Genomic DNA, 15,993 nt, shown 5'->3' with positions numbered 1-15,993 from the left:
TTTACTGTTTGTACAGATTGTATAGCTATGGATAATTATAAAGTAATAAATAAGGAACTAATAGATCAAATTCGAGAGATGAGAAATGAAATAGCTATTTATAAGCAAGAAATTGTGGAACATAAAGCGGAAATAATGGAACAGCATCGTTTGCGTATCGAACAAAAAAAAGCGTTTATCGCATTAATAACACAAAGTTTCAGAACAGTTTTAAATGATATAGATCCAGAGCTGAACATACAAAACTTATTAAGTAACACAGTCAACAATAGTGAAGAAAATAATCTTGATAGTAAGAATATAAATCAAAGATCGCGAAACAGTCGTAGCTCTAAAGTATTTATTGATTTTCGACGACGCTCTTCAAATTTACAGCAAAGACCAAGCAGTGTAAAAATGTCACCTACTTGCAAACGTTCGGTTGAATCAGTTGTAGAACAGAATGAAACATCATTAGAATCAGACGACATACAATCGATAAGTGACAGTAGTGTTTATATATCTAAAGAAAACGATTTGGAAGAGAATGAAGAATCATTAGAGCAGACAGCACAAAGTTTACGATTGAATAAAATTGTTGAAGAGGATACACTTGAAGAAGTTACGCTTAAAACAGTTGTTCCAGTGCATGAAAAACAGGTGATATATACAGCTAAAAAGCAAGGCCTACGAGATATTACAAATGTGGACAAGTCAACAGCAAGCCCTTTGGAAATTAACCACCGTGGTAAAAATCACACTAGCTACGAAGAGAGTATTGAGGCAGCACGCTTTGCGAACGAAATAGAAAGAATTTCTATTGATAGTAAGTAATAAAGACAATTCAACTATGTTCTCTAAGATAGATTTGGAAATGATTTCAATTTACAAAACATTATTTGGAATAATGGTTACTTTTTGTTAATTAAAAAAAAATTGATTTTAATAAATGATTTTAATTAATTTAAAAAATGAAGTTGCGAATAGATAATTCTGAAATATCAAATGAACATAATGTATTATTATTATTTAATGGTATTTTTTTTTTAGATAATACAATTAATACTATCAACTTTGCCATAAGTGATCTGTCAATAGAAACTTTTTTCCAAGCTCCGTGTAGCACGCCTACACTTACTGTGAAAGAGAAAAACTTCTACAATCTTCGTGACAAGACTGTAATTATACCTGAAAATAATAACAGTTTGAAGGAAAATCAAGGCTCTAATGACACCTTAACATCATCAACATCCTCAAATAGTAATTCTAGACCACAACGCAATCGTACAAAAAAAAATTATAAAGAACTTAGACTGAACGTGAAAATGCGTTCAGATAGTACGGAAACTAAAGCACAGAAAAAAAAATCTGGCAAAAATAAAAAATAATATTTTAAAGTTATTATATTTCAGTTTTTATATTTTAATTGAAACCATATGAAGACATTTATTGTTTTAAAATGTTTTATTTATTTTGGTTTGCAATAATTGATAAATAATTTTTTTTAAAACCAAAGTTTCAAGGCGTTTTTAAATATTTTTTATAAATTGTTGATTACAAATTTTTTTAGAAAAAATGTACATGTGAAAAATAAATTTTTTGTAATAAAAATTAAATAAAATACAATATAGGCGTTTAACAAAGCATTTAACAATTTTAAATTGATGGGGGTTTTTTAAATATATTGTGTTTGCCTTATAAATTTATATACACTTAAAGAATAACAGTTATGTATTTTTAAACAACTTCAAATTTACCCAAACAACAGTTTAAATGATCCACTGTTGGTTGTGGGGCTATCATTGGAACATCCTTCGTATTTTCTTCTATATCTTGTATTATATCTTGAATTTTCGATATAATCTGTTGCGAATTCTGTGAATTTATTTTGTTGTTAGACGCATTTACATTTAAATATAAATCATTTTGCAACTTCACTTGGTCTGGAGCTACCGCTGGATGTTGCGATGATTCATTTATGTTAGAATCATCTGTAATATTTTCTCCCAATGAGGTATTCAAATGATTTTTCAAAACTAAGGTTTTTGGTAATTCAACATTTAAACTGCTAACTAAATTATTCAAGGCAGATATTTTTTCTCGTAATTGTTCGCGCTCTATCTGCAGCAATTTCATTTGTGCCGCCTTTTCATATTCACGCTGTTTAAGAATCCGCCGTTGGGTTTGATAGAGTGTTATATATTCTCCTATTGTTTCTGTTTCACCTTGCAGTTGTAATACTAAATGCTCCAAACGTTGCTTTTCATCCGTAAGATCGGCAACTTGTGACATTAGTTGTGTAAATCGCTGCTGTAATTTTTCTATTGCGTCTGTAGTGGCTATATGCGGCATATTTGCATCAATATTTTTACGTGAATACGTATAGATGTTCTGCTGCTCAAAGCGTTTGTTATCGTTATAATCCTCTTGTGCTTCTTGACATGAGTCACTTTCGGAATATTTATAAGTTTTGTGATCGACATTTGCATATCGTTGTAATTTTTCAAAAGTCTGTTCTTCACTACATTCGTGTTCATGCGAATGACTATGAATATGCGAGGGATTATGCTCTTCCGAATGCTCATGATCATGCGTGTGGCCATGATCGTGTGAGTAGTCGTGATCGTGTGAGTGTTCATGATCGTGCATATGATCATAATCGTGTGAATGGTCATGATCGTGCGAGTGGTCATGCTCATGATGTGAACAATCATGTTTATGCTTATGTCCTTTTTCTTCTGTATGCTCATGGTTTAACTCTCGCATTGCATCCATGTGCACATTTTCATTAGAGTTCATTGTAGACTCCGTCTAAAAATAATATTGATAGTTTTATTTTTTTCATTAAGTACTTTATGTATATAAATAATTAATAAATTAAAGTAAAATAATTCTAATATATAAAATTAATATATTTTTTATATTCAATTTTTCTAGACTATGTTTCGAGATTTTCTTTGTGGGGACGGATATTTTATTATACGAGTACAGAATCCACTAAAACTACTAATCGTTGGTGATATGAAACTGATAAAACGTATAAGAAAAACGTCAAATACATATTAATTTTTTATGTTGTTAATTTGTTTATCCTTAACATTAAGATTAATATTACTTTAATCTCAACAAAAAATAAGGATTATAATAGGAAGCTTCGTTATTGCTAACACAGTCATTGCAAATTCCTTTAGTTTTCCGCTATTTTTTTTACTATGTATTGAACTTTTTATCAAACTTTTCTAATACTCGTACCAGATGTGAACAATATATATATATATAAATATAAAATATGTAAAATAATATAATAAATACTAACCGGTGTGTGTAAAAATTTTTTTAACTGATGTTTCAACATTACATTTATTCTAATAATTTCCACATTCTCATGGGATAAACGTATCATTTCGTCATCTTTAAATTTAAAACGTTCGTCCATTGTATGTATACGATCCTCCATCGTGTTATAATTTAAACGCATTTCACGATTTGCATATTCTTCAGAATCGAGTTTATTCATCAATTCAGCTTTATCATTAGTTAATTGCACAAAACGTAATTCTAATTCATCCAATTGTTTCTTTAGTTCGATATTTTGTGAAAGAGCTCTTGAAGCAGCTACTTTATCGGATTCCATTGTGGCAAGTAATTTCTCCTTATCTGGCTGTTCAACAGAAACTCTTTCAAACTGTTCCGTTAGGTTTTCGATTTCACTATTTTTTTGACTTAATTGGTTATTAAGCATGTCCAAACGATCTTCCTGTGATTTTATTTTTAATTGAAATTCATGGCGTTCACTGTCGAAATCACTTATTGTTTCCTTTAATTTTTCAATTTCATCGTTAGATTCCCTTTGTAAGTTTTCAACGTTTTCCTATTAAAATACATATTTTAATATTTTTTTAAGCAAAATATTTTTTAATTTACTTGATCCTGTTTCATTCGTAATTGTTCTTGCTGACGGCTGATATTTTTTTGTATATCACGCTCAAGACCGCTGATGTGTTCCACAAGTTGACGCTCTCGTTCCTGTAGTCTTTGATGTTCATTTACTAGTTCAGTGTTCTTCTCATTCAATTTGGTTACTTCCGTGTTTAAATGTTGAACATAATTTTGATATTGCAAATTTGCTTGTTCCTTGTCCTGTGTGAGTTGCTGTACCATTGCCTTGAAGTAAAAAATGTCAAAAAAAAAGTTATCATGCATTTAAAGCGGTGAGTGGTTACCTGTAAGTCTCTTATTTGTTGCTCGTACATGAATTGGGTTTGAGTTAGGGTCTCAACACGGTTATCCTTACTAACGTTAGCTTCATCGGACAATTGTCTTATTCGTATTTGCGCCATTTCATTTTCATTACATTTCTCTTTAAACTGTTGCGTTAATTCAGTGTTTTGAGTTTGCATTGCGGCCAATTGACGTCTCAGTTCGTCCAAATGTGCTACTTGTTCTTCATGATCAGCATTTAGAAGTGAGTATTTGTGCATTAACTCTGCATTCTGACGCTCTGTTTTCTCAACAGTTTGATGTTCTTGCATAACACGTTTCTGTAACTCATCTTGGCGTTTTGAAATGTTGCTTAATTGGACTCCCAATTCCTCTAGCTCTAAATCCTTTTCTCGACAAACTGTTTTATATTTATTAAGTTCTGTAGTCAATTGAGATTTTTCCTGTATTAACAATTGTATTGCATTAACATTATATTGATTATTGGCCTGTTGCTCTGATGCTACTGATGCAGTATAAGCAGGAAAACTGTCTGTAACGTTTACAGGTACAGCATTAAAATATGAGGCAGCATTCGGAGTAGCTTCAATAGGCTGTGTGAATCTTTGTTGTAACGCGTTGACGAATGCATTGTTTGTGTTAACTTCTGTTTGTGGAGTCGCATTATTGTCCTCGGCATTAACTTGACCATTTAAACTTAATTCAGAGTTCGATTTCTCAGATATACTACTTGAACCGCTTGCATTTTTAGCCGCTTCTGCTGCAGTTCTCAATTGATATTCCTTTAACTAAAAGTAAAAATAAAATTGAAAATAGTGATATTATTTTAGTCACTCATTATTAAATAGCGCATCTTTTTTCATGACTTGTGACGTGGCTTTTTGTTTTATTATTATTTTAAAGCACCTTTTTTTTAGCAGCTGCTATTTTTTGCGCTTTTATTTCCGCTTCTTCATTAAGCATATTGAAATCTTTTTAATATTTCTCAGCTATCCTTATTACAATTTTAATCCTTTACTTCATCAACCAACCCATACAAAAGAACATGAAAATTTTCGCTGTTAAAAAAATAAACATAGGAATTGACGTTCCCTGTTGTTGACATTTGTTGTTTTTGTTTTAAGTTTTTAGTTAAGCGTTGCCATATTTATTTTTCTGGAGAGCTTATAAAAAGTTAGAAATCATAATTTTGAATATAGAATTTCAGTTAAACTATGGTTCACAAATACAAAATACTGATTGTGCACCTTGAAAATGATGGTATATTCTCAGTGAATGGTATGGCTATGCAATTCCAAAAAGGTGGTACAGAGATATTACTTTTCTATATTAATTTAACAAAAAATTCTTTGTATCACAAACGCTCATTGTTTTATTTTTGCTATAAACTTATTTTATTATTACAATAAGCTTTTAAGAAGCATTGATTTTGCTTAAATGAAGATTGATACGTAGCTATTATTAAAAAAGAGGCATATATTAAATATTTCTGGTATTAACTTTAAAAATGAAATAATTACTACGTTTACGCGAGTCTTAAAATCACTTTTAAAACTGATTTTAAAATTTGTTCTTAGAGCGTTTACGCACAAAAATTAAAAGCACTTTTAAGGTAGCTGTCAATCAATCAGCTGTTTAACAGTAAACAGAAATGTTGATTTTAAACATTTTTAAAATGAATAGAGTAAAACTACAAATTGTTTTACTTTTATTGCAAAAAAGAAATATAACCAAAATTGTAGAAAATAATAATGAAGCAACAATGCAGATTTTTAAAACATCTCGTAAAAAATTTACAAAATTACGAGAAATGCGATTGCAGCTCTTTAATAAAATGGCAATAAGTTCCGCTAATGAGGCTTTAATGAATGTAAATGTTTTTATAAAGTTTTTCATAAAATATTTAGAATGCATTTTTGTTTTTAGATTCCACCACGAATAAGAACTTTTAGCAAAAGGAAGAGAAGTTCGGAATGGTGGGATGTTGAAGTTCTGTAGTTCTATGACGATGAACAATGGATTGTTGATTTTAGAGTGAATCGACAAATATTTTTCAGGCTTGTAGATTTACTTAAGGATAAAATGGCACCAGCAGAAAATACTTTCGTTGAAGGGTTGAATATTCCCAACCTGAACATATGTACAATCGACAAAATTTGTCGTCCGGACAACTTATGCGAGATCATATATGCGCGTACTTGGCGAGAAAATTTCCACTTCTACATAGAAGCAATTAAAAAAATAATGTAGAAAAAACCAATTTTAAATTAATTAATTTATAATTTTTTTTATAACTAACAATATAATATATATAATATAATATATTTATAACAATTTGTGCTTAATGACAAATTTAAATAATTGAAAATAATAAACTTAATTTAAACTAAACTAAAATGTTTTAAATATATAGTTATCATTACGGTAAAGTTAAGATTTTCAAATAGAGAATAAAAAATAAACAAGTTTAATTAATTTAGATTCTGGGATGCAATTAGGCTTTTTCTATATTTTTTGCCGTCTAACAATTTAATTATTTGTTTTTCTGCAAATATTTTAATTAAACATTCTTCCTCCTCTTTCATCCAATTTTTTCTTTTCATTTCCTTTTTCTCCATATTTTTAGTTATGTGATTAGTGTTATTTGTAATAAAATTCAAATTATTTGTACCTATTTACTGTTAACAGCTGACAATTCAAACCTTAAACTGCTTTTAAGGTGTTTACGCAAAGATTAAAAGTGACATTTCTTACTAAAAGTGATGTTAAACTACATTTAGTAAGCTAAAAGTGCTTTTAAGCAAAATTCAATTTAGGGTGTTTACGCGATCTTAAAATCGATTTTAAGAGCCTTAAAACAACTTTTAAGGCTCGCGTAAACGTAGTGAATATTTTACATTTATGATGTATAGTACAATTAGATTTGCTTTTGTTATAATAAGCTTCAAAAGTCTAGCATAAGTTTATATTCAAATAGGAGGTGACGGTAATTAAAATATAAGGAAATTTGAAATAACAATATTTATTATTAATATATTAACGATTGCTATTATTTACACAGTTTAATATAAACTGCATTATTGTCCCAGAACGTTTTACTCAGTAACGAAATCGAATGTAACTGAATACCAAATTATTAAAAAGTAATAAAATAAAACATTTAGACTAATGCTGGGACCATTAAAACAAAAACATTGGTTATTTTTGTTTATATTTAAAAGTGAATAAAATCATTAAGAAAAATTAAATCTATTGTCTTTGTTTATATTTACAGGTGAAATCTCAATTCAATAAATTCAAAAAAATTTGGATCGAATATAGTGAAGGAAAGTCAAGACGTCAAAAATTTAAAAATATATAAAAATTATAATATTAAAACTTAAATATTATAATTTTTAGAAGAGTTTTATATATTAGTTGTACTATAGTTTTATTAAAAATTAATCGAAAACACCTTTGAATTATTTTATAACCGAAGCCAAAACGAACTAGAAATCATTTCGGTTTAAATTTTCTAGAATAAAGCGTATTTTCTTAAAGCGTATCTAAAAAACATCAATTTAATAACTACATAATACTAATTTTAGAATTTATATATATATATAATATTCAAATTTTAATTTCTCCCCGAATATCACAGTAGAAGACAAAAATAGATATCGATTAGAAAATTGTAATATAAAAATATGTATTATTTGAAAAATCAATCAAGATGTAGAGGTTAAAAAATTTCTTAAGTATTTTAAATGAAATTGCTATATTTTTACGTATAATTGATTTCATTGCGATAATTTGAAAAAAAAGACTACAAGTGAAAGAAGCATACCGAATCCGGTCTGAATACTCCATATTAGGAAATTTTATTTACCACTCGAAAATTGTTGAAAAAGTATAAAAAGAGTAAAGTTACGTTATTGGAAAGTTTATGAAAGTGTTCCTTTTAAAATATATAAATATATATCATATTATTATATAACATATAAATATCATATTATTTATTTATTTTATCATAACGTTATTTTGTTTATAATAATTATTACGATTATTTATCCAAACCAAAATTTACCCAAATACCCATATCTTTCCCAAAAATATCATATTATTTATTTGTTTTATCATAACAAACGTTATTTTGTTTATAATAATTATTACGATTATTTACCGCTTACAGCGTTTCGCTAAAATTTATTTAAAATGTGTTTCCCATGTTTCATGCGCATTTCACTTCAAATGGAAAAGAATCATTTTAACCAAAAATTTTTAAAATTTTGAAAACTTGATTTCTTTTCCACAATAATTATTTTTTACTCCATTTATATATATATATATATATATTTTGATAAACTGTTATTGAATAAAAACACAAATTATTTTTATACTATATTTTTATTATATAGTCTTTATTTAAATATTTTAAAAATTGTTGATATTTTGATTTAGGATCCATTATCTTATCGAACACAAGATTATTTTTATTAAATAAGTGTAAACAAATTTCGTTTTATAAATTAAAATAATAAATGCGTTAGTAAATAATTAACATAGATTAATTATTTTTAATATTTTAAAAAAATAAACATTTACATAAAAACAATTATAAAATTATAAAAAACTAAAGTACTACTAATTAAAAACAAAAAGAAACAATAAATAATATTTAATAAAATAGTTACTTTTTTTAACTCAATTGGTATACGAGTACAGTCGATTTTTGTACACAACTTAGTAAATAGTTGTTCTTAATACATATATAGATTAAATATGTTTATGTTGTTAATAAAGTAATATATAAACAAATTTAAATAGAATCTTTTTAAAAAATAAAATTCATTTTAATTATTTTAAGGCTTAAATTTAATATGTTTAATGTACACTTCTCTATTAGGAAATACAATTTATTAATGAAGGACATAATATAGTAAGAGTGTGTTAATACTGGACTAAGCTTTCTTTAAGTTAGCAATTTTAAGAACCTTTCCAACTCCACTATAGTACGTAAACATAATATTTATTTACATTTTTATTTTTCCAAATTTTATGCGAATTATAATTTAATAACATTTATATATAATATATGTATATGAAATTATTTAAATAAATCAATTTTTATATGAACTTTCTACTTATTATGATGTTTTCTAGTAGTTTTTAATAATGTTTTTGTGACAATTTATTTTGAGTATTTAAATGAGGCTTAAAATTTTGTGTATTCGTTTTTATTATAATTAAAATATATATAAATAATCATTTAAAGAAGATTTTATCAGTCTATATAAATTTAATTTTTAGGTTAAGTTTGGTAGTATTATGTTTGTTTTTATAAGTACGCTTGTTAGTTACTATTTTGGTTTAAATCAGGTTATTTTTTATATACACTTAAAATAGTAAATCCTAATGGAATATTTAAACGATAAAATGCAAATGCTATTTCATACAAGAAATACAAATTTTTGAAATTAAAACAAAACAATGAATTTTTTTAAAAACTTGAAAATTATATACATTGTTTACAATATTTAATGACGTACATTGTTTATTTAATTTCATTAAAATACTAATAAATTATTGCGGGTATATGTACACATCTTATAATAAAATTTTCCCACAACATACATTAAAAAAGCATATTTCTTGCCCTTATGCTTAAATACAATTGAATAGATATATATATATAACATGCCATTCAGATATTATAATTATAATAAAATTCGGCTTAAAAACACATAATTTCGTTCGTTTTTTAATACAAAATTAACTAAATAAATAAGTTAACTAATCTTAAGTTGCATTCATTCGCTTAAGTTTTTAATGTATTCTTACTGCTAACTTGTGAAACTGTAGCTTCGCACAGCACGACCGGGCGTTACTAGCTCAACTTTAATATTTGCTGTGGCTGTTACTTTTGTTGTATTTGTATCAGAGTGCGTTGTTTCAACAGTGACTTCCGGTTGTACAACGATGCTTTGTAGCTCTGGTGGAAAGTTATTGGGATTGCCCAAGTTGCATGTTTTGCTTGAGTTTTGCATTTGTGGTGCATGTTCTTGTTGATGGTGGTGATAATGCGTAGATGGTGGTGTGCGTAGTGGTGTTGCTGTTGGAGGTGGCGGAATATTATAAGAATGTTGTTGTTGTGGTGGATGTTGATATTGTTGATGATGGTAATTGTAGTTATTAAAATTTCTGTTATTTATATAATGTCCATTGTTGCCATAATGTGCGCTATTTTGGTTTGTCGATGTCACACCATTGCCCCAGTCGTTATTCATTTGTATTGATGATGACGATGATTTCCATGATGGCGGCTCTTCGGTAATTGTAGTTAAAGATGGATCATTAATATTAACATCTTTATGATGATAATGTGGTTTGTTGCAAGAACGTGAAGAACGTGAACCGTGCACGATAACAGTCTTATTGGCACGTTTGTTGCGCGACATAACAGGGGATGGTGTTGAAATTCGATCCGGATGTTCGAGTGGCACTAATTCAGCCTCAGGCCCAATCATGCTTAATATTATGGGAAAAACAATAAGGCTATTTAATGCACCAACACACAGCACTATAAGCAGCAACCAGAAAAAGTGGCGTATGACAAATTCGAAGGGTGAAGTAGATAACATAAATACTGCTAAAGCGGATGTTAGTATGGCGTGTACTAGCGGACTAAACGAGACTTGCATCGAAAGATGAATTCGTCGTTCGCGATTACCAACAGAGGTCATAAAACCCTAGAAAATAAATTAATAAATATATTAAAAATTAATTTTAAAAAATGTTAAAATAATTTAAAAAAAACATTTAAAAATTTTAAAACTTGGTATTTAAATATTTTTAAATTTTATATAAAAATTGACTAAGTTCAATTAATTTTCAATATATCATATTTAAAAAATTAAAAAAAAAATCATTAGGAAAAAGAAAAAATAATTTAAAAAAAATGTTTTCTGTTATTAGACATTTTAAAAATAACAACAACTATAGTATTAATTCAAGAAAGGAATTTGGATCCATAAGGAATGAAGATCCACATAGACATATTGGCCCATTGTGTGAAATTATATTACGTTGAAAAATTATATTTGTAATCCAAATTTTATTACATAATTTTAAATAAGTAATTAAGTATGTAGTACTTACCAGTGATATATGCACCGTAAAGCAAATAATCATTCCAACACTCAATATTAATATCACTGCAGGTATGGCTGATAGTTTGATACCTAAAAGTGTCATAGCGCCAAATATTTGCACTAAAGAAGCAACGACATTAACTACCACCAATAAAGCTGCCCAAGCTGAGAGCAACAGTACAGTGACCAGAAAAAATGCAGCAATAACTGAACAGCATAGTATCAGACCGAGTGAAGCACGCAATGTCATATATTGTTCCCAAAATATAAATGGAATTCCTAATAAACAACCAAAAAAATTTACATAAATACAGATATTTATTTTCCCTTAATTTTTGTTTAAAACAAACCTGAGGGATAATTGGGTAAACCACGTGTTTCAAATTTCACACTTAAATCTCTAATATGCCCGATAAGTGCTTTTATTTCAGATGTATCAGTCAAACCATGCAAATAAAATGGTAGTTGAGTATAAACTAATGGTAAGCTCTTAGGTATTTTTAAATTATATTCAGTAGGCACATGATAATACTGACGAGGTTCTGGATGAAGCTTTCCCTGTAAACAAAAAGTCATATGTTAAAATTATATGTAGAAGATAAAATTTTTTTTAGACATACCTGTGAGGCTCCATAAGCGAATACGTCATTTGTTGCCCAAGCAGACAAATAATTGTAGAAAGCTTTGGGATTTATTATATTGTCGTTGTCAACTAAGCGGTTTTGTGTTACTAAGGTTTTGTCAACTGGATTGTCTACATATCCCGTTTGCACTAGCAATTTATAGGCTAGTATAGCATCACTACTGGCATTACTGTGCCAGCCCTCTTGCGTAAGTCGCCCATCTTTGAACTCTCGATCAAATGTGCGCTGTAAATTGTTAAGCCAATCACGAAACATAGACAACCAGAAATCAGGTAAGCCTCCGTTATCATTTTTGATTACGTGTGGCACTCGTACGAAAGCATCGTGATATTCTTGCAACAAGCGTTGATTTGTAGGATACTCAAAATTACCTTGAGTCACAGCATACATGCTATAGAAACCGAACATAGTACTTTGGGCATTAAGAAATTTGTATTCGTTTGTATTTTTTGGTACTAAATCAATTAGGTCCAAACCATCCTGAAGACGTGTGGTAACGAATATACTAAAAATTACTGTGCCCACAAACGTTGTGATCGCCAAAAATTTAATCCAACTTTTCATTAAAAATGGTGTATAATATTTAAATGCGAACTTTGATAATGAAAAACTTGGAATACGTTTTTCATTACATGAAAGTAATGCTTCCTCCTGGTGTGTTTGTTGTTGATTTTGTATGCTCTGACTATTGGTTGCACTTTTGGTAGAACGATCGTTATGATTGTTGAGTGTGTTACTGCTATGTGGATTGCTGTATCTAGTGTTATTGTTAAAAGTTGAAGCAACGGGCTTTTCTTTCCAAATTGGAAAACAACAACAAAATATATCAGCTCGACCCGAAGTACGTCGTCGTAAGTCCAATGATATCAATGCAGGAAAAACTAAAAGCACCGCGGCCAAATTAAAACACATAACAATAGCAGCTTGCAGACAAAACACTTTTAATGCGGGTACTGGTATAAAAACGGCTGCAAAAAAGGAGCCGGCTGTGACACTGGCACTAAATAGAACACTAGGTCCTGCCTTCTTTAATATATATTTGGTTTGTTCTTTTCGATTGCTTTCAGCATAAACAGCAGTCAACATGAATATATGATCAACACCCAATCCAAGTGCTAGAAATGGTACAACTTGCGTACTGGCAGCATTGAAAACTATACCAAGCAATGCACATAGTCCTAATCCAGCAGCTGTAGAGAATCCTATTAAGAGAACACCAGCAACACCAACACTACTTTGGCCCTTTACTGGATCTCTCCAACGTATTAGTGTACAGAAAGCATAAAAAACTGTAGCAATTACACCAATAAGTATGCTCAATGGACTGGGATTGGAAAATTTTGCAAGTATATCATCTAATGTAGCTGATGAGAATACATATATATCATAACTTTTGGAAACACGGGAATTTGTTAATAAAGTTTCGACCTCTTTTGAAAAATTACGTTGCCAAGCATTTAAAACCTCAGCAGCCTTTTCCTTTGTCCAACCAATGTGGTGTACTTTATAATTTTCTTTCCATAAATCATACATTTCCTTTTCCGTTAAAAGTTGTACCACTGTTTGTAGACCTTTTGCTTTTTTAAGATGACCAGAACGGTTACGTTCAACACCACCGACTATAAGCTCTTCTGGCCAATGCATATATTTTGCGGCATAACCGTAACAGCCGCCGGTAAGAATAGAACCCACATCTGGTGGTTGAGTGCTGTTTTTATTAGGTGCAGTATCTGGACATTGTGGATTTAAAGGATTTAAACAAGGCTTCTCTATGTATCCAGAAGTTATAGCTGCACGTTTCATATACTGTTCCACTGTTTCAAAATCAAATGAAATGTTATCACTCATTTCTTTCTTCATTGTTTGCATTAAACTTGATGGATTCAGTGTGCTCCACATTATGCGTTTATCCATGCGCTTGTCCATGGCACTAAAACTGAAACTGAGAAAAAAAAAACATAAGAAAAATTCAATTAATAATTTAAATTAAATTCTTATGAGATGATTACATAGAAACTTTATATGTTCACATGTTTAGAACTTACGGTATTTCTACTGGAAATTCTGGTCCAAGCAACAAACTACCTTCCCAAAAACAATCTAGTGGCGTAATTATAGAACAAGGTATCAGATGCTTAAATATCTGCTCAATGAAATATGGTCCTTCAAAGCTGGGCGTTGTCGGCGAATTACACATATCTCGCAAACCCCATTCCGCATCGAACATATGAATTTTTACAGCAGTCGCTTTCTTTAATACCTCCAGATGTGCTAACAGTGCCTGCGGGTGCAAAACTGACGCATTCGGATCGTGTGCCGTTTGTATTATTAACTGATGCGTCGTTGATTCATCCTCGCCTATCGTTTTTTGTGTGTACGCTAACTCAGATTCTAACCGTCCTCCCTCCTGTATCCACAGCTGATGCACTTTAGAATGTATCTGTGCACTTTTTAAACCGACGCAGAATGTACTTAGCACTAGTATAGCTACAAATAATACTTTGCCAGCATGTTTTTGTACTGAACTACCAAGCGATTCAAGATGGGATTGAAACACTGATCGCAGATAAATTGCCGTTCTATTACCGCGTGCTTTACCCTGAAAATACCAAATAAACATATTTAATATCACTTTGTTTACTATATTTACTGATAATATATATTTAAGTATATGTTCAATATACATATACATACATATATGTATATCTTTCTATATGAATTGTCTACAACAATCTTGTTTCCACCATAAATAAGAGGCAAATTTTAAAAAAGCTCACAAATAGAGTCATCAAACCTTAAGTTACCAACAAAAGGTTTCAAATCTTATATAAAAAACGAAAAGAAAAAAAAAATTAAATACATAAACTATTAGGCGCACACGGGCAACATAAAACGTGGGTTACTACTACTACGTATGTTAACAACATACCCACATCTTATTCTTTCTGCTGTTATCTCAAGTAAGACATAAAAACCTATAATCGTCTTCACATTTCACTCGTAAAATTCAAGCCAAAGTACCATAAATACTAAAAGCAACGTAAGTGATACCCACCAATGAGTAAACCAAGAAGAACCTACCAAATCATGAACGAGCGGCGCATGCGCAGCCACCAACCTAACCGCCGCACCCAACTTAAAATTTTATTTATCGTTTTTGTTTTTGTTTTTGTTCTCATTGTCGTTGTCGTTTTAGATTTAGTTTTTGTGCTTTTTCTATTATTTTATAAGACAAAAACTATAAAAAAATATCATATAATAAAATGAAATAAGACAAGCAAGACAAGACAGCAACAACAACAACCACAACAACCACAACAACTACAACAACTACAATAATAATAATAATAATAACAAAATTGAGGAATTCTTTAGAAATCAACTTGCAACATCGGCAACACCAAATCAAAGTTTACGGCGCGTGTTTTAAGGTCTACGTTATACTTTAGGTTTGTATCTGAACGAAATCACGCTGCAATGCAATTTTCATGGTTGCTTAAGGTCGTATTGGAGCAACGAAGGTACGAGCCAAGTTGATACCTAGTAGCATTCCAATAGTACTTGACGCAATTCTATGCTAAATAATTAAACGGTATGCACACTACGTTCTTTTGCTAGGGGACTTTTACAAGTAATAGCGGGAATAAAATACAAGTTCTCTCAATTTCTGGAGGTTTCTTTCTTATTTGTGAAAATTGACGCTGCTTAATAGCACGACAGACGACAACAGTTAAAAAAATTCTTAGAAGTTACGTGAAGATGAATATAACAAATTTTATTAAAAAAATTTAGGTCATAGAAAGAGATATGAAAATGCAACTTCTATAGGTTTATAAAATATTATTTTAATATATATATGTATATATATATTAATAAAATAATAATAATAAAACAATAATAATATAAATAAAATAATAATAATTTGTGGACAGACAATGTATACCTAAGAAATAAAAAAACAAACGAACATATGGTTAGGGAGGAATGAAAAGAGCGATTAAGTTGGTTAGAAGTTAATA

At 29.5% G+C, this 15,993-nt stretch overlaps 3 protein-coding genes across 3 annotated transcripts; 1 reads left to right on the top strand and 2 right to left on the bottom strand.

Annotated features, from left to right (window-relative positions):
- Positions 1–7: 7 nt before the first annotated feature.
- On the top strand, positions 8–1,406 carry LOC119677511. Its single transcript, XM_038088888.1, has 2 exons — positions 8–805; positions 1,030–1,406. Exons 1-2 carry the CDS (start codon positions 28–30, stop codon positions 1,365–1,367), a joined length of 1,116 nt encoding a protein of 371 aa, XP_037944816.1. The 5' UTR covers positions 8–27; the 3' UTR covers positions 1,368–1,406.
- Positions 1,407–1,651: 245 nt separating this feature from the next.
- LOC119677510 (golgin subfamily A member 2-like) lies at positions 1,652–5,297 on the bottom strand. Its single transcript, XM_038088887.1, has 5 exons — positions 5,107–5,297; positions 4,203–4,988; positions 3,904–4,143; positions 3,296–3,850; positions 1,652–2,790 (listed from the first exon to the last, which is right to left on the bottom strand). The coding sequence occupies exons 1-5, from the start codon at positions 5,161–5,163 to the stop codon at positions 1,717–1,719; spliced, it is 2,712 nt and encodes a 903-aa protein (XP_037944815.1). The 5' UTR covers positions 5,164–5,297; the 3' UTR covers positions 1,652–1,716.
- A 4,504-nt stretch (positions 5,298–9,801) lies between these two features.
- LOC119674486 (protein patched-like) lies at positions 9,802–14,909 on the bottom strand. The gene is made up of 6 exons (XM_038085622.1): positions 14,904–14,909; positions 14,020–14,573; positions 11,951–13,916; positions 11,681–11,888; positions 11,338–11,609; positions 9,802–10,928 (listed from the first exon to the last, which is right to left on the bottom strand). Exons 1-6 carry the CDS (start codon positions 14,907–14,909, stop codon positions 10,023–10,025), a joined length of 3,912 nt encoding a protein of 1,303 aa, XP_037941550.1. The 3' UTR covers positions 9,802–10,022.
- Positions 14,910–15,993: the final 1,084 nt, after the last annotated feature.

The sequence above is a fragment of the Teleopsis dalmanni genome, chromosome 2 (genome assembly GCF_002237135.1).
Source record: "Teleopsis dalmanni isolate 2A chromosome 2, ASM223713v2, whole genome shotgun sequence".
In the NCBI taxonomy this organism is placed as follows: domain Eukaryota; kingdom Metazoa; phylum Arthropoda; class Insecta; order Diptera; family Diopsidae; genus Teleopsis; species Teleopsis dalmanni.
This window is presented reverse-complemented; position numbering and strand designations above follow the sequence as displayed.